At 42.6% G+C, this 19807-nt stretch overlaps 1 protein-coding gene across 1 annotated transcript in view; it reads left to right on the forward strand.

Annotated features, from left to right (window-relative positions):
* Positions 1–19807, forward strand: part of HPSE2 (heparanase 2 (inactive)) — a 1420589-nt gene that overhangs the window by 1038228 nt on the left and 362554 nt on the right. The window contains exon 6 of the mRNA XM_078640469.1: positions 9713–9806. Within this exon, the coding sequence (XP_078496595.1) occupies positions 9713–9806 (94 nt within the window). The remainder of the gene's footprint in view (positions 1–9712; positions 9807–19807) is intronic.

A 19807-nucleotide genomic window follows, 5' to 3' on the forward strand; every position in this document is an offset into this window, starting at 1 on the left:
GAATGGAATGTTAGCCACATTCAATTAGTTGTCCTCTGGTGCACCTTCAGTACCAGCTGGTCCTGGGCTGAAATTGGGTGTTTCTGTGCCTTATCCTTTAGAGTTGGAGGTGGTTCCTCGCTTGAAGTCGGCTTTGGCTGCAGAGTTGGTCTCTTCTCCTCCAAAGAAGTATGTTTTCAAGTCTGCCAGACAAAGAGAATGCATGAGACAAATTACATTGCAAGGCAGCAATACTTCAGAATGATGGACCACCTATTCAGGTTACGTTCTGACCACCTGGCTTTCACAAACATCTGCCTCAGAGGTTTGAGGATTAGAATGATGATCATGTGGCACAACATTTGCTGCCTAAAGGCTATACTGATTCTATCCTGTTTATGAATCTGCAAAATGACAGTGAATTGATCATTACTGGAGGTGGAGTTTATACCACCAGATCCATCCCTCTTAATGGAGCAGGCTAGCACATCTCTGTTTACAAATATGTTATTAGGCAAGCAAATGGATAAGGTGGAGCATCTTTTCAATGACTTCCTCTGAAGGAAGCACTGCTGAAGCCACTAGCTGTGCTGACAAGGGCAAGGCCTGTGAATGGAAAATATAATCCAGTGCCAAATAACACTCTCTTTCCTATCCACTCGACTGACATTGGAAAGCTTTGTTGGGTATTGTATGTCATCCTTGGCATCCCTCATATGTCAGAATGCCCTCCGGAGAAAATTATGTTTGGCATTGAAATCTGTGAGTTTTTCCTGATCTATTGCCAGGCATTCCCATGCTCTGTGGGACATGACTTCATTGGTCACAGCACAGCTGCCTGAGGACTATACGCAGATTTTTCAGGATATGGTCCAAGAAGTCATTACTTCATCAAGCAGGAGAGTTGGACACTGCTGAGCCACCACCTTGTTCTGAAGAGGCATGATTGGCGCTCACCACTGCTTTATACTGACATTAACACAAAAGTGAATGAAACACCATTGGTTGGTCAAAGAATATTTGTGAAGAGGCAGTGGAGGAGTCTAAGGAGTGCTGCTCAACGGCTTCTGCATTCGGGTTGGCTTCTAGTGCACATAACCATCATCAGCAATACAAGTAGTAATACTACCTTTAACCAGCTCGTCAATGAAATGAGGCACCTTTTATCTCAACCTACAACAGCAATAAAAGCAAGAACAGCCCTTTGCCATTCTAGGGACAAGTGTTGAGCGCAGAATCAGCATCTTCATATTTCACTCTGACAAACCCAAAGTTACTTTGAGTTCTTTTTACCTTAAGACAAGACTCTGTTTGGAGGGTTTGTGGAGTATTTCTTTCCGATGGGGTAGGAGATAACCTTAGATCAATGATCCCTTCAGATTGTACTGGCTGTTCTCTTTCCTTTCCCAACAGAGCTTCCATCCATCTGTCCCTGGTTTCATCCCACTTCCTGTTTACCATAAATCATCCTGATTTGACGAAATTTAAATTGCTACTCATTTCAGAAAAGGTGAAGATGCAAAATTTGCTTTATCCTATCTAGACATCTAGTTATAGAGGGCTCCTTCAGAGGGAGTTCTTTGCAGGCTTTCCAATACCGTAATGTATTTGCATGAGCTCCATTTTGAATGCAAAGAAGCTGAAGCTGATTCTTTGTCAACGTATTCAGATAATTGAGCCACTATTCATACAACATGCTTTGAAGCATTTTCCTCACCACGCAGATTGGTAAGCATTTCTTAGATGACTTAAAGATTTCTGAGGTATCAGTATCAGAGAGCCAGTTCAATGTTGCATCTCCTTGGTAAGAACATGATGCACATTCTGATTCTATCAGTGCAACTCAAAGTATGGGTGTTACAAAGGTGTCAGAAGAATCAGTGGAATCAACACTACAGACGTTTGAAAGAGTACATTTTGATATCTCATAGTCACTTGTGTGGTAATTGGATCACTCCAACATAGAAATTACTTGTCTTTTTTTGCCGCCTCCTCATTTCCTCACATACATATGTATTCTTTCAGGGTAGATTGCTCATCTTGGAGGTGTGTTTGTTAATGGTCATTGGTCCATTTGGGAGTTAATGTTCCTCATAAAAGTATTGAAATTGATGACTATTAAGTTGACTCAGGAAGCCATTCTATTTCAGATGCACGATGTGCAAGTTCAGGGGTTAACAGCCAACACCATTGCAATAATTTATGAAAATAAGCTGGGAGGCAGGGTTTGACTGGGACAGGAAATGGGCCCAGGCAGGAAAACTGAAGTGGCCACCATTAGCAAGTCGCATAGCTAAAGCAGGTGCCCACATTTGTAAATGAGGGCAGTTGTGAACTAGCAAAGACAAGCTGTTTATGTGTCTTGAAACAATTGGGTAGCAAAATGCATTTGTGCTGACTCCTGTCAATGATTGGGTTAATACCAGAAGAAACATGGCTGTGGCATGGTGGGGGCATCGGAAGATGCTGATGTAGAGTAAATTTTAAAAAAGTAGGTTAATAGTGAAATTTAGTTCCTAATATATATATCTTAAGTTAAAAAGTGAACTAGTTTGCACCAGGCAAGGTTTATTCCAGATACGTGGGATATGCCACCACTAGTAATACGCACAGAGTCCCGGATCACCGTTACAGCATTAGGCATCGATACACTTCTTTACCATATATTGGCGACAAGACCCAGAGGTAAAAAGCATGCACTAAGAAGATCATCTGTGTGAAAGGGTCTGGACAGAAATTAAGGACAGAGGAAGCGAGAAGAGAATTGCTGTTGAAGGATGTCACTACTGTATGTCTGCCGGACCTTGACATGTGTACTTATGAAGGGCACCACAGATTTAATGGGAGAATGAGCAGCACAGCCACTGCAACTACTTTGTGTAAGCTGTAAATCAGCCAGCAGCACTGAAACTAAATCCTGACTCAACCCACTGAGGGGAGCCCAGGCAAAAGTGGTCCTCGGCCGGCATCTTCCCACTACTGTACATCACTTCCTTCCTAAGCTGTGATTAAGCAGTGAAGGGTAGGGTGAAAGTAACTGCCTGCTGAGATAATGCTTTGCCTTTCGTTCACCCTCCCCAGTTAAACTAATACATAGAAGCGCTGTAAAACCGCTTCAATTTATTTTCCAAAAATGAGAAAACCTTTCAGGATCCAGGAAAATATTGCAAAATCTGATTTCCCAAATAGTAATAATTGCAAAGAGGAACCGTTTTATTGGAGTCACTGCTTTTTGCCCCGGGATATTCAGAGACGCAAAACCCTTAATGAAGTGTCTCAATTTTAAATTAAAATAAGAGTTGTCACCGAGACAAGTAGTGACTCATGAAGTGCCACTGTGGAGGCGGAAAGATTAACCCATGAGACGGGACAAGAAACAAGATAAGGACATGCTCTACAGCCATCAGCTGAGCGTGTTTTTTGTGCACAAAGCCCAACGAACTGTGGCAAATGGAAAAAAAATAGTGTGTCACCAGAAGTGAAAGCCCACAAGTAATAGGGCCAGTAGCCATGAGGAGGAGCAACACCCCAAAAGGAGGGACAAATATATGGTGATTAACCACAGAAAAGCAAGGATTTTCTAGGGCACACAAAGGAACAAATGGGAAGTGATGCACGTGTTCTAAGCCCACAGAGTAGATACAGCATGTAGAGAGACAACGTATGTGAGATGCCGAGACTTGACCTAAAAATGACTCGCAGATCTGAAAACAGCAAAAAAAGGCTCACACACTGACCTGACAGACCAGCTCTTCAGGCACTGCTTGATTGCCCATTAGTAAAGCCCGATCCTGCTGGGTGGTAAAGGATCAATCCGGCAGTGCAAAGACACTATAGGGATTTCGACTGATTCACTGACAAGAGAAATAGGATGTGTGAGGAAATGGCTTTTTGCACGATAAACCCCACTTTTTGTACCACTTTTTGCCTCTTGGCTCTTGGCTCTGTGATGCCCTGGGCCATGCTGACCAGTCCTCGGTGCATGTGCTTTCACCCTTAAAAGTGTATGTTTAATTAGCTAATACCCATTTGGCATACGTTAACTTACTTATTAGTCCCTAGTATATGGCACCATGGTTACCCATGGCCTGTAAGTTAAGTGTCCTTCATGGACTGCAGTACTTATTGTGCCACCACAAGTATGACAAAGTAGACCCTATCTCCCAGTCTGACATTGAAGACTGATAGAGCAGTTTTAAACTGCTAGCTTGACTTCGTCATTTAAAGTAATGGCAAAGGCCAAACTTTTTTTTTTAATAAATATGTCACGCCAAAGCAGACCTAGCAAACCCTAAAGCATGGTGCTTTAATTTAAAGGGTGGGACATGTGCGTGTTCATGTCGTGATAGTAAAAACTGGGCCTCAGTGGAGTTTGCAGAGCTTAGAGCTCCACGAACGGACAAAAAAACTTTGCCAACACTATGCAGAGTTGAGCGAGTGGTGGAGTGCGTTACCTTGCGCTGGTTGTTTGTTTTTTCTGTGCTGGGTGTTTGTCCCGCACTGTAAAATCAGTGTGAACAACATCACGCACTGCGCAAGAGGCACTGCTTCTTTCTGCTGCTCGAATAGAAGTGCTACTCAAGCGGCAGCATCATCAACATGGCGGAAGGTTTCTCAACACGAGCTGTAGTGACCATCCTTGACCGCCCGCATTGAGAAATCTTGCTGTGAAGCGGTCTTGCATTGGATTTTCCTCACCCGCAACTTACCATTGACAAGCGCGAGCAAGTAAAAAACTCAGCTGCAGGGAGCCAAGTTTTTTTGAAACTTTGCGAGTTCTGCGGAGTGCGAAGTGCGAAAAACTCTGCTAACTCCACAAACGGAGCAGAGTTCACCGCCCAGGCCTAATAAAAACCCAACATTGTTGTTTCTACTGTAGAAAGGCTATTAGCCCTATTGGCGAGTACAGAATTGCATGCTGACCATTCAGCAGTGCTAGCTCTTGAATGGGACTCCTAAACATGATACTTCAAAGTATCCAACAAATGATTGAATTGAACCTTATTTGATGGTTAAGTCCAATTTAATGTACCCTTTGCACAAATGGTGACTTAGTAAGTAGCCTCTTTGTTGCCCAGAGTTTTCCAGTGAATGTGTACGGTTACTGTCCAGAAGACAGCCTTCTGTGAGCCAGCCTTCTGCCCTCCTGAGGGGAGGAGTGAACGACTTTCAGGAATGAACACAAAGGGCCTGTCATTGGAAGGGGTATGACCGCTCCCTAGCAGAAAGGCCAAATACAATTTGAGCTTAAAAGGCGAGCTTGAAAGGGGAAGCTGCCTTTGAAGAGCAAATGGCGGACACACAAGAGGGGTTGCTCCTTTGTTCTTGCTGTAAGTTTGGTGTCAAGGACAGGGAGGGGAAAGCAGTTTTCAAACCGGTTTTTCCCTGGGCATGTAGCCTTCAGGTATCCACACCTCTGGGGTGGGTGAGGGAGCTCCACATGCTAAGAGAATGTGTCTGCCATGTTGGGAGAGAACAGATTGATGCATTCTGTGCTAGCTAGATGCCACACTTCACAGGAATTATCACTAGGCAAGAGGAGACCAGTTAGTCAATTGTCTTGCAGTCGCCCCTTCCCCTGAGGGCCCACACTGGGCTTAAAAGCGGCACCCCTGGCACCCAGACCACAGATCACATCTATACTGAAAAGTGGATCAAAGAAGAATTGCTCTGTTGTTCCCTGAAACCAGCAAAGAAAACCTGCACCAAGAATGGACTGCACTTGCTGCTCTTTGAGCTATCAAAAAGAGGACTGCACCTGTTGTGCCCTGCGTGAGGAAAAGTTGTCTCGAGCCTCAGACAGAAGAAGAGACTCCAAGAGTCACTTGGCTGACTTCGTATTTTATCTACAGGGCCACAAACGCTCAAGTAGCCTGCAAGATGGTAGCCAAAAAACCTTGACTACCGCCGAAGCACAGGCTAGGAGACTGAGTACTAATCCTCAAAAGTCTGCAACCTGGTAGATTCATCAGAGTGCTCTGAGTCACCCAAGGCAGAAGTTAGCGCCAGTTAAAGGAGACCCCTGGTTTGGCTGTAACCAGATACCAGAAGACCAATGGGAACTCATTTTTGAGCACTGTTCAACATGACTTCAAGAGACATCGACCCCTGTTGTCAAAGTTGCTTCATCATGACCCTGGACTGAGGAGTAGCCCCAGGAACACCACTGGCACCAGATCAGCGTCTTCAGCATCCTTCAACAGCTTCAGCAACTTGTATCCCTTGCATCAGGACTACTCCGTTATAGTCTATAACGGTTCACCCATAGAACCTGGAACTGGACTGAAGACTGCTTTGACTGCAATGTAACTGAACAACCAAGCCTCTTTTGCCCACGTGACTCACTCCCTGCCGAAGTTGGTCACCCAAAGGAGCCGAAGTAGTAGCTTACAACTTTGGATAAGCTTTACAAAGTTTGTAAAGTTGACCATGCGAACAGTCCATTACAATGATTTATTGAGTCTGAGTGAAAAAGCAGTGATTAATTGTTCCTATGAATATCAATATCTCCCAGTTAGTTAAGGGTTTTCAGTCGAATCTGTGTGGACTCAGTGAGGTCTTACAACCACCCCATATAATAAACTGCTTTCCTCACCGGATGTGAGCCTGAAGTGGCAGGGAGGGAAAATATGAGGGCGAGTTCCCTCACCAGGCTATCCTGCAGGATTCATGAGTGGAAACTTCATCAGGAATTTCATCCATTTTTGTGGGGCCCTCTTTGGGAGTCTTTCAGTCATGAGCAAAAACCCAAAGTGCAGCATGCAGCAGGTTTGTCATAGTGAGTTTCCAAAGGCAGCTTCACTGGGAGACATATTCATGTTACCGTAGGCATTTCCTCTCCAATATGTTAAAGTCATATCCTCTGATTCTGAGAGGGGCACAGCTGATCTATCTTTGCAATGCAGATATTCTTCTTATTGCTCCAGATTGGGCCATAAGGCCGTACTATGTGGATTTGTTGCACCTCAGTTGTATATCTCTGTTACAATTTCTGCCAAGGATAGGCATTCTCACTAAGGAGGGGGCAAATTATTTCATCATGACTTGGATACATTAAGACTGACGGCCTGGGACTTGATAGACTACCACAATCTTTCTACAGTTAACCTGAGGAGACGTTGAACGTTTTAGTGAGGGCAAGACGCTCTTTAACTAGAGTTGTGTGTTCCAGTAGAAGATTGATTTGTGCATTTCTAGTTCTATCGAGTTTATATCGGTTTAGACTGTACACGACATTCCTTTTTCAGATTTTTTAGCATACAGTAGTCTTAAAATTGGAATAATGAAGGGTTTTTTAGCGGTACTGTCTGCCTGTCTTTTTAAGTGGACCTTTGTTCCTTGTTTAGGTTTCTTGTAGTAAGTTGGTTCTTGAAATGTTTACACATTAGATACCTCTCTCTCTATTGGTAGTACTGGAATGGGAATTTCTTTTTGTGCCTATTTTCTTTGCAGATGGAGGGGAGGGGGGATTAGCAACATATGATGCAACGCGGCACAGCTACAAAAGTTATTATGCTATGCTGCGTCAAAGGGAGAGTGCCATATCTACAAAGATATGGAACTGTTTTTTCTCTCTCCCAACACCGGTGCACCTTAAGCAGTCATATGCCACTGCACATACCTTCACACCATAGTGCAAAGGTGTTTGCATTCTGTCAAGAATCTGTTTTGAACAGGAAATGGAGCATTGCAACACTTGCAATACAAAAATTATTTTTTGATACTTTTCCCACTTTGCATGTGTACAGTACAATGCAGCATGCGTGCAAAGTTTAACAGTATGGAGGAATTACATTTTTCTCCTCTGTCACACATGCCTCAAGAAGGTATAAGGTATTGCCACAAATCCCTGTCTACCATAGTTGGTAGATAGGAATTTGCTTTAACACCCATGGGTGTTATCATGGGAAAGCCCAATTTACCACCCTTGGAACACCCCATGGATGCAGAGGAGTTCAAAGAAACACATTACACTACTTTGCATTACTTTGGCTAACTTACTAATGCAAATATTGAACGTAAATACCATGATAATGCTTTGCGCAGGGTTTGCTATACAAAAGTAACACAAACCCAGTGCAAAATTTAGGTATATCTGTGTCTTACTTTTGTGCTCTAACCTTTGAGCTTTTTTAAATTTTGGCATGGAATGTTGCTTTTTTTGGAGAGATTTCTTTCGCTAAAACGATTATTGAGTTACAGGCTCTCCCCCCTTCTTGTCCCCTTAATCAGTTTTCTAAGAATAGTGATGTGTTAAGAGTGAAACTACTGATATTCATCAGCTACGTGCTTTTTTCATCTTCATTTATGTTTCTCGTCATCATTTTAAGGAGAAAGAACATTTGTCTAGACTCTAGATCTAACCCTCACAAGGGCAAAGAGCCATTACATTCATAGGACTGATTGATTCAGAGCGCATTACAAGTTATGGATTGATTGTGGTAGCATACTGGGCAGTAGTGTACTCAAGCATGCTATTTCTAGGTGGATCTCCCATGGTAAAGACTGTTTTGAGCTTGCTCCTAAGGTTGCTCCTGAGTGATTTAGTGTTCATGTAACTAGAGGGATTGCTGCTGCTTAGACATTGCTGAAAGTTGTGTCTGTTCAAAGGGGTTGGGAAGCAGCGCCTTAGTCCTCTGTGTAATCCATTGTTAAGCACTATTGCTTGTATGTGGAAAGAAGAGATGCACCCCTCTTTGATAATGCTGTTCGCTGTTTTTGGTGTGATTTCTTGCGTGCTATCGACCCACCACATGACCCTCTATCCACTACATGAACACGCGCTTTACCTTTGGTATTGTCATTTGTAATGAATATGCTACTTCACTCCACATACCATTAACCTGCATGCTGTCACAACGCGGTCGTAATAACGACCACGTTGTGACAACGCATACCATTGCTCCGCAAGCCGTTACTTCGTTGCGGAGGGGGGGCGCTGGATGTTGGAATAGTTAAATATACTACTCCATCTCCAGTCTGTGCGAACTTTATGGAAGGTGTTGAAGTGACGGCTCACCTAACAAATCTGCGGGATCTAGATCATCCATCAGAAATTGTTTTATGTAAAGTAACGTGTTCATACAACCAGTGCCTAATTTGAGCTGGTGGTTTTCCGGTGCTGAGCACCGACACTTGTCAACACCGGCACTTAGACATAGGGCGCCAGCATGTGGCAGACTGCAATAATTTAGAGATCAGCACATTTGTTTATTAATTCAATATACATTAAAAATGACTAATACCTGTGGCACAAGCCATTCTTACAGCTTTGTGGGCCTAGAATAGTCTGAATTGTCACACTGCAGGTGTGTGGTGGTTAGTAGGTCTGTTGGTACTGTTATGGGCAGCGCTGGTAGGAGCAATGGGTGATGAAAGATGCAGTGGCCTTCTGACAAGAGCCCTGTCACTTATTTTACAAATTAAGCACTGCATGCAACCCATAGCTAGTAGGGATGCTACACGGAAAACACTGACTGGTGGTAATACTATCGGAACACTGTTTCTGGCTTGGCTTTAATTTGCTGGTGTTTGTAATTTTAAATATTATGTCATGAAGGTGAAGTTCGTCTTTTTCATGGAAACGTAGCGAGAATGCAAATATGGAATGTAAATAATTTTAGAGACTCTTAGTTAGTGTGTCCTATCATTCATAGAATAAAGGAAAAATATCAATCTGTAATGAATAAACGTTTTTATATTGAGATACTGTCATCTTAATCCTTTTTTGCAGTTTCTACATAGATGGCCGCGTGGCCAAGGTAGCAGATTTCATGAAAACACGTTTGCTGGACACACTCTCAGACCAGATTGCAAAGATCCAGAAAGTAAGTAAAGGAGGCTTTCTAATGTAAAGTCTACTGAAATAAAAGTAAGAAAACCCTAATTGTTGAGGTTAAAAATCATTCACACATTGACTACTCAAATCGTTTGTTTTAAACAGTAATTTATTTATTTGGGTCCTTGAGACAAAAATGTTGAAATCGCAACACATATTTAAGGCATGTTTTTAGTAAAAAAATAAAATAAAAATCAGCCGCAATTGCACACTTACTGATTTATTCCGGCATCAGGAAAAAAGTCAAAAATCTCCTTGTAGATGTTTAGTTTGCTGTTGGACCTTGCCCTCTCTCAGAGATCTCACCAGGAATTTGCCTTACTTTGCTGAAGCCGATTTATTTCGCTTCTAGGACTCTGTACACTTTACTCCCACAAATCTATGGTAAACTGTTTGTGCTGTCCCTTGAAAACATGGTAGAAATGGCATACACCTGTTAGATACATTTAATTTACTTGTAAGTCCCTAGTATATAGTACTACATGTTATGGTATGTTACGTTATGTTATGCTATGATATGTTATGTTCTCTTATTGGGGTATGAGAAGGTTCACCCCCCTGCTCTGCTTTTGTGCATGTATGGAATGTGTGCTAGTGAGGGATCAACAGAACAGAGGTACCTGGAAGCTTGGTGAAAGTAAATACGGCTGCTCAGGTAAGCAGGGCCTGTGTTGTGGAGTGCTTTGCTTTATAGGTGTGGGTGAGGAGTTTGAAGAGCGTATCAGGAGCCAGTGAAGTGCCCTATGGTGTGCTGTGATAATGGCTTGGCATTGGAGGGTGAGTCTTCTCATGAGCTGGGACGTTATCCATGAACACAGGTATTCCTTTAGTCTAGTCTGCTGGTGATGAGGGCTTGGGATATCGATTTCCTGGTGTTGTCTGTTACCCACTTGAAGATTTTCTTCAACAACCTTGGGGTGCTCAAGGAGAATGAGATCACAGTGCTGACTTGGGCAGTCATGTCCAGTTGTCTATGATGATTCTGAGGTTTTTTACTTGTGAGCAAGGCGTGATGATGGGTCCAAAGTCTGAGGGCCACCAGGTGGAGTCCTATGGCGAGGCGTCTTTCTCAAAGATCACTACTTTTGGTCTTGTCTGAGTTCAATTTGAGGCAATTGGATTTCATCCATGTGGGCATTTCTGTCATGCATGTGGTGGACTTGTTTTGTTTGCGAGGGGCAGTATTAGTTGTGTGTGAAATAATAGCAAGACGTGAAAAGGTTTAAGTTGTGAGCTTGTATGACGTTGGTCAGTAGAGTCATTTAGATGTTGAAGAGGGTCAGGCTGAGCGATGAGCCCTGTGGGACTCCACAGAGTAGATCTTGTGCATTAGAAGTGTAGGGGGCATGTTGACAGTCTGGGTTATTCTGGTGAGGAAGGAGCAGATCCAATTGAGGGCATGTCCCTGGATGCCTGCTTTATGGGATCATCAGATTGGAATGGGATGTAGGTTGGTGTTAAAGGCTGCTGTCACGTCTAGAAGGAAGATGTCTGAGGTTTTCCCCATCGAGGATCATCAGTGAGGGTGGTTTCCATGCCATTGTTGGGCCTCAATCCTGATTGTGAGGCGTCAAGAAGCTGGTGTTTGGCATGGTGGTCTGAGAGACGCACATACTCAGGGTCTCAGGCCTGCCACTGCAGCCTGTAGTATAATTTCAACCTGGCTTCTTAAACCTTTTGCCAGACCTAAATCTTCCATTTTAATATGTATAATCCACCCTTAAGTTGGACCCTAAACACTCATTGGGCAGGGTGCATGGTATTTGAAAAGTAGGACATTTGTACTTAAATCGTACATGTCCTGACAGTGAAGAACATCTAAAGTCATTTTTTTTACAGTTGTAAGGCTATTTCTCCATAGACTAACACTGGTTTACCTTATTACACTTAATAGGTGATAACTTTAGTTTGGGACCAGGTAGAGAAGTGCTTTTTCTACTTAAATTGATTGTAATTTGAAATCCTCTTTCATGGTGAAGTGAAATTTTAAGTTACAATTCTGAAGATGGGGCTCTTAGAAAGTTGTCATTTTCCTGCATAAACCAAATGTGCCTTTTTGTCAGTGTCCAGGGTCACTTGACTGTGAAGAATGGCTCTCCTTTGGTATTCTTGAATTACTTCCAGATATGGTGATGAAAGAGCATTGAGAGTAGAGCATGTCCTGAGCAGGATGTCCTAGGGGTTGTACTAATCCTTCCTGAGCTTCAAAGGGTAGTCTCTGGGCATTCCCACCCCCTTTCTGACTTCTCAGGGCTGCCTGTCCTTTTACAGACAAATTATTCTCTGAACTAGGCCTGCCTGCCCTTTGTTACTCTAGACTGTTTGAAGTCAAACCCAGGAAAGAAGGAAGGTTAGACAAAAGGGGCATCCCCCACCCACAGACTGGCACTGGGGATCAGAACACTCTTTGACCTGTTGAAGATTCAGACGACGGATGGCACTGGTGCCAGAGGACTGGCCTGCTGCTTGAAGGACTGCCTTGCTGTCTGGGAAGGAAGATTGGTGCAGCTTTCCTTTATCCTAGGCTACCCAAAGTGACTTCAACGGTCAGTTGGCTGACCTCCTCTTTGAGCTACAGGGACACATAACAAGCCCCCAGAGGCCTCTCTGCTACTGACCAGCAGCAACTGGACATGCCTGGGCCTATCTTATCTTTGCTGCTGGCCTCTGCTAGAGTGAGTATTGATCCCTATATCCAATACGCTTGGCTGGCATCAGAGTGTACTCTTCCTGAGTTAAAAGTAAAAATTCAGAAATTTGGGAAACCACGAAGGGGACTGTTTCACCAAACAGCGAACGTCCTTAACTCCTGCCAGCATAAATATATCCAGCGACTACTGCTCTTCATGTTAGCCTCGAAGTTAGGGGTCAGCAGGGTCTGTCTGCATCATCTGCCAATGTGAAGTTCCAGCGACGACCAGCTCTTCGCTCTACATCACCGACTGTCTTTGACCCCCTGCCCGCTCTTTGCACCAAAAATTCCTTGTGGCTCCCGTCAGTGCAAACCTTTACCGGCAGCTCTGCATGTGGACTCAGACTGAAGAAGGTAAAATCTTCAGAGGAACTCTTTTGGTTCTCATATCTGATCTGTGCTCCATCACAGTCAGCCCGAGATTATCACTTTAGCTCGGTCTAGTGCAACTAGATTACCGCGAGTGGTGCTTTGTGCTTTTCAGCATTAGTTTCACCTAAAATGTTTAATACTCCAAACTACGGTTGATTGGATTTTTGTTGTTTTGATGTCATTTTTTTAATAGTATTTAGCTCTATTTTTCAAATGTGGTTTGGAATTTTTCTTAAGTTGTGTTGTCACTTTTAAATGTTTGAGTGCTGGATAAATGCTTTACACAATGCCTCGAAGTTAAACCTGACAAGTATTCTGTTTATTTTTTTAGTAGGGCTTCCCCTGCAGCATTCGACCTTTCAGCAGTGGCCCATGCAAGTAAGAACGGTGGGGCCGATGGAGGGGATTTCGACAGACACCAACGAGGCAAATGCATTTATTTATTACATATTTCCTCGTGGTCGTCTGTCAAAATCCCCCCCGCCCCAACCTGGCCCCATCAACCCACTGCTCTAACCTGCATGGGCCACTGCTGCTACCTTTTCAATCAACACCTGAGGTAGAAGTCTGTTTTCTGAAACTGACTGACCAGGCATGTGCTGCATTCCTGTGGTACCTGGCCAGGATGCAGAAGTATGCATAAAGGTCTTTCCCCTCGCCCCCTCCCCCCTTTCCAGCAATGTCATCAGCTAAAATCTAGTGAGATCCCTGGGTCGGAAGTGCCTGTAAATTGGGCATTACTGTGGAAATCAGGCCTGGTATTCCCAAACCCTGGCATAAACGCTCATTTGTTAAGGTATTCTTTGGAAAAAAGTATAATGGCAGTACATTCTTTCATACCAAATTATTGACCAACACTGATACAGTAATTTAAGGTGAGGTGTTGTATTAAACGTTCATATTATTGCTCTGTTGTTTTTGTTTTCCCCACTTCTAGAACACCTCCACCTTGGCAGGGATGGAAAAGGCTTTTCTAAATGATGTCATTAAAAAAAAGTTATAATTTATTTATTTAATGCGTTTTTATATAGCGCAGACTTTACTCGAAGGTATCAGAGCGCTTCACAATAGGAACAGTAGAGATACATGAGGAAAAAAATACAAGTGAGCATGTTACAAAAGCAAACGTTACATGAGGCAATAGTGACAATTGTGCAAGTATCAAGAGCAAACAAAATACAAGAGGTAGCAAACGATACGTTACTAGAGGAAAACAGTGACATGTGTGTATGATACAAAAGGTGTACAAAGTACAAGAAGAGGTATAATACTGCACTAAATAGCAGATACTCAAAACACAAGAACAAACGTTACATTACATGAGGCAATGGTGGCAATTGTGCATGTATCAAAAGCAAACAAAATACAAGAGGTAGCCACCGATACATTACAAGAGGAAAAGTGGCGTGTGCATGTTACAAAAGAGTACACAATACAAGTAGAATTATAACACTGCAACAACTGGCAGACACTCAAACCACAAGAAAACACTGGGAAGGCACTTCTTATAGTCAGAATTTCCTATAATGGAGGGGCTTCCTTCAGATAATAGAGAGGGCGTGAATTAAATTTGGAAGTGTCCTTGAAGTAGGAGAGTTTTGAGGTCAGTTTTGAAGGCCTGGGAAGGAGAGGTGGTCCGGAGCTGAGGCGGAAGTGAGGTCCACATTCTCACCGCGTTGCCTGAAAAGGATTGGGCCATCGATCTTTCCTTCTTGAAAGTGGGAGGTTCAAGCAATACATTTTCCGCATCACGTGATGGTCTAGAGCAGTAGTTCCCAAACTTTTGACTCCTGAGGACCCCCACTGAATCACTACTGGAAGCCTGGGACCCCCAAGCAATTTGTACAATTTAAATTTCTTTTTAAAAACGCCTTTTGAAGCAAAGGCAATTTCAAGAGGGAGACAGCCTGAATTGGGTCTATTGGCATGGACATGCATGCATACAGCATTGTATTATTTTGTGGTACAAGTCTCCTGCTCTCAGCCATAGCAGCACCTCTACATTCTCATTCCAGAGCCTTGGAGTGGTGACCCTTCCTTACAGAAACAGGTTGAATGATTGTGAATTATTAGCATTTTTACCAATTCACAGTTTAAGAAGGTCTAAAATATTATACAATTATGAAGCATTTTATAATAAAGACATGCCCCAAGGAGCAACGAATATTGTGAAAATTCTAACAAGACAGTGCACAAAGCGATGAGTCCAGTGTACAGAGCAAATTCAAGGTCTATATTAGGAGTTCATCATGGAAGTGCAAGAGATGGCAGGAAGGTATCTGCACAGGAGACATATTGTTTCAGCGAGATCATGGAACAATGCTATGCCAAATACCATAAACCCCTGTTAGACATAATCTTTAGTCACAGACAGCAGAACAACATTTTACCACCAAGGGGGGAGCAGTGCAGTTAAGGCATATTTCAGACAGGCCTCGGGTGGCACCTGACATGACCCTCTCCTGTTAGGATGCCCGCTGCCCCGTCCTTTGCCAACAACAAACTGCAAAGGCTACACAGAATAAGAGCTTGATATGTCTGAATATGAAAGCTTGACAGCACACATAATTCACCCAAGGGCTTGTGGAAAGTGAGCAATCAGACAGCAGCAGGAAAATCCTACTGCTGATCCTGGCTGCATCTATTTTTACCTGCCTGCCAAGTAACGGTAACCTATACACATGTGCCTTTCAACGCTTTATTGCTTTTATTGTATTGCCTGTATTTTCATTGTTGTGTCTGTGACTGCTTTCTGTCTTCCCCCGCTGCCTGTACGTGGTCTGTGCCCCTTTTTCTTCCCTCTGTTCCCCTCGCTGTCCCCGGGCTCTCTCTGCCCGGTCTTTCCTTCTGTACCCCTCGCTGTCCCGTGTAGCTGCCCCTATATTTCTGTATTCTGTATTTTGCCTCTGTGCCACTCGTTTTTTGTGCCCGTCTGCCCTCTGTGCCACATGTTTTTCCCTCGTTTTTGTGCCCCTTTTGCCTTCTGTTCCTCTCGTTTTTCCCTCGTTTTTTGTGCCTTTTTGCCCTCTGTTCCCCTCGTTTTTTGTGCCTTTCTGCCACCTGTTCCACTTATTTTTTGTGCCTTTCTGCCCTCTGTTCCACTTGTTTTTCCCTCGTTTTTTGTGCCTTTCTGCCCTCTTTTTCACTCGTTTTTTGTGCCTTTCTGCCGTCAGTTCCACTCGTTTTTTGGGTCTTTCTGCCCTCTGTTCCACTAATTTTCCCTCGTTTTTTGTGCCCTTCTGCCCTCTGTTCCACTCGTTTTTTTGTGCCTTTCTGCCCTCTGTTCCTGTCGTTTTTCCCTCGTTTTTTGTGACTTTCTGCCCTCTGTGCCACTCGTTTTCCATTGTTTTTTGTGCCTTTCTGCCTTCTGTTCCACTCGTTTTTCCCTCGTTTTTTATGCCCTTCTGCCCTCTGTTCTACTCGTTTTTTGTGCCTTTCTGCCCACTGTTCCACTCGTTTTTTGTGCCCTTCTGTCCTCTGTTCCACTTGTTTGTTGTGCCTGTCTGCCCTCTGTTCCACTTGTTTTTCCCTCGTTTTTTGTGCCCTTCTACCCTCTGTTCCACTCGTTTTTTTGTGCCCTTCTGCCTTCTGTGAGAACATCCGACAAGGAGCCACTTAAGACTCCGTTCAAGCTGCACAGCCGTTTTCACCGAATGAATCTAATCAATCAAATGTAAAATTAAACTTTTAATGTAATCCACTTCTACTCCGTTAATTTACTCCATTATTTTTGTTCTATGTTTATCCATCAATTTCTTTCATCCATTATACTCATTCGTTTGTGTGCTTATCCATATAGACGCAGGAGAGTCAGAATGTTTCTGTGTCACAATTTATTTAAAAACCCAATGCATTTCGGTAAAGTCCCTTCGTCAGGGGTATCTAGAAAAAATAAATTAACATCAATTTGCAAACATATATAAAATGATATACGGATTATGAGAAGAATTAAACTAATACTGTTTTGTCCTTTTTTCAATCACTATATAGCGAAAACCCACATTACTACCTACACATTACGCATATATCCAGTCTAAACCTCCAGTGCTATTAGAAAACCTGAAATCTTTTCTTTTTACGCAAATGTAAGAGCCGGAAAGGTGCACTCATACCCCCTTGTTTACAACTAAATACATTTACTAGCTGTGTTTGAGAAACGCTATAATTCTGCGCTTACCATGACACGTGCACTTCATTATCACTTCTTATCAGGATTTTACCGTGCCATCACTTGGTTCACCAATAGTGTGCCCCGCGCATCTTTAGTTGCTGGTATTAGCTGTTATACAACGTTCACAGTCTTCTCTCATTTACAGCGCCATTGCCTTCCCCCAGGTAATTAATCACGTGTCGTGGAGTTTCACCTAAACTATGGATCAGGATTTGTCTCTGTTTGCTCTGAGCCACTGTTTAAGCTATTTTTTACGTGGCCATGTCCTCACTAGTATAAGTCGAATTTCCACTGTGGCACAATGACACCCGCTCCCTATACTCTTTTCGTCGTGCTCGGTGACCCAATCTGCCCTGCAACCTTCCACTCCTACTTCTCTACCTCCCCACCCAGGTATGCCAAAACTGTGTTGGAATAACCCTTAAATGAAAATTGTGACAGAGCTGTTGGAATTTCCCTTGACCCGAGGGATGTCAAGGATAGAGTCTGTGGTCTGGTTTGTGTTTGGATGTGCAACACCTTGAACATAGCTACAAAGTGAAATGTAGGGAAAAATCCAAAGACAAGGCAAGAGCATGGTGGGATTGGACGTCTTATGCAGTGCACTTTGGCCCTTTTACTTTACCTAGAGCATGTGGTTGACCAATCTGTTTTGATATGTCTATATTCAGAGGCAGTCATATCAAAGCCTTTTTATACTAAGTACTGTACAAAAAGAGGATGAATGGGAAATCTTTTAGTTAAGTTAGTTGCATTTCGAGCATCTTTCACAGAAGGGGAAATCTCAGCTCCTTCAACTTTTTCTTCAATTAAGGAAGAGTCAAACGCTTGGGAAAATCAAGAAAAGCTACAAAAAAAATTCTTGTCTTTAAGACAACTTCATTCTGCTATACGGCTGTTTCATTGTAACATTGACAATTGGGACAACATTAAAAATGTGCAGAATAAATCCAATCTCTAGAGGCAGAAGAAGGCTTCTTCTGGACATTGGAAGCCAAAAAGTTGCCACACAGCAAATGGTGCTCAACACAGTTATTGGAAGCAGTTGGGCAAGGCCCTTGAAGACGCATTCTGAATGCACATATATGCATGGCACAGGACATTATTTTTTCAAGGGGACAATCAGTGAAACCTCTTGGATATACCCTTTGATTAAAAAAAACTGTTTTGTAGGTTCAATTGATAATGTAATTGAGAATTTAAAAACACATGGCTATTAACACTTCATTTTAATTACCACAAATGTCTGTCTACAAGCAGTTTAAAGCTTACAAGGTCAGATAAGCTACAACAAAAGTACTGTGCTTTCATTACCATGCTTCTTAAAGATTTTAGAGCAATGTACATAGCTTCTTTGCCTCAACAACAAAGAGCATAGACGTTCATAAGACCCAATGAGTTTCTCTCACTAGTGGCGTAACAAGGGTGCAAAAGGCCCTAGTGCTAGCATGGAAAATAACGCTCGATCTCCTAATTTGGTAGTCTAAAACTGCTTTAATTGAGATGCAATGGCCTCTCATACACCTATAATACTGTACTTGCTCCACTATTGATAGCTACACCCCTCTCACTGTTAATATTATCAAAAGATTGATCTCTGAGCATCCCTCCAGTCCACTCAATTCTCCTCTAATACTTCTTCAAAGCTTCCAAAACAAACCTAGTAAGCCCAGCACCGTACATGGCCAGCCACTGGTACCGTAACACCCCGCCATAGAAGAACATATGGGCAGGAACATAAAATAGTACTGAACGGGAAACATAACCCTTTTTATTTAAAAATAAATCTAACTATTTTTTTAAAATAAGTAGAATTATTTTACATTACATCTATACATAACTTTATGTAATTTTTAATACATAGTTAAACAAAATTAAAAAAAATCTTTAAGTGGGATTTCTAAAAAATCAATTAGGAAAAAATATTCTTTATTTAATAAAAATGCAGTCAACAGCGCTGAAGCTTGTTATTTTGTTCTACATCAAAATAAAGATACAAATTTCATGGACATTAATATTTAACATAAAAATATTTTTACCGTTGTTTATAAGTTTAATAAACTTTGTACATTGTCTCTATAACAAAGGGAGTTCTCTGCCACTGGGACAGAGATATCTCTATGGTAACCGCTGCCACATACTCCTCCAAGGCTATCAAGTCCTTCTGAATGTCTGGAGCTCCACCAGTTGCCACTGCAGTCCTCAGGTTTTTTGCCAAATTCTCCTAAGTCTTGTACTTATATTAAGGTGACCTTTTCTTACACTCAAAAGTCCCATGTGTTGGTGCCACTGCATTCAATTTTACAATATGTGCTCTACACATTGCAACCTTCTTAGCTAGTGGGAGCTTTGAGGTGACTAAAAGATATTTTTGTTATTTTGTTACTTAAAAAATAAACATCTTATTCTCCTATGGAGTAAAGTTAAGTTTTCTTTTTCTTGTAGTCTCCTGAATATCCCCTCCTTGTTGCTTGCCCATCTGGCTCCCAGCTGAGGTCATTCTGCTCTAAGCCAGGCCTTGGTGCTCCCTTGGCTTCATTTGGGCTCCCCACTGAAGAGTAATAGGGAGAAAGAAGAAGGCTTATGAACTTATGTCGGATAGAATCCCACTGGACATCTTTTACACTTCTCCATCCCCTGCCAATGGTGGATTCGCACATGCCCCATTGTCCACTGTATGGATATTGTAAATAAAGGAGTAGTAATGACACGTGTTTCCTACATCCACATTCCTATTTGCAAAATGTACCATTTT

The sequence above is a fragment of the Lissotriton helveticus genome, chromosome 5_1 (genome assembly GCF_964261635.1).
Source record: "Lissotriton helveticus chromosome 5_1, aLisHel1.1, whole genome shotgun sequence".
NCBI lineage: Eukaryota > Metazoa > Chordata > Amphibia > Caudata > Salamandridae > Lissotriton > Lissotriton helveticus.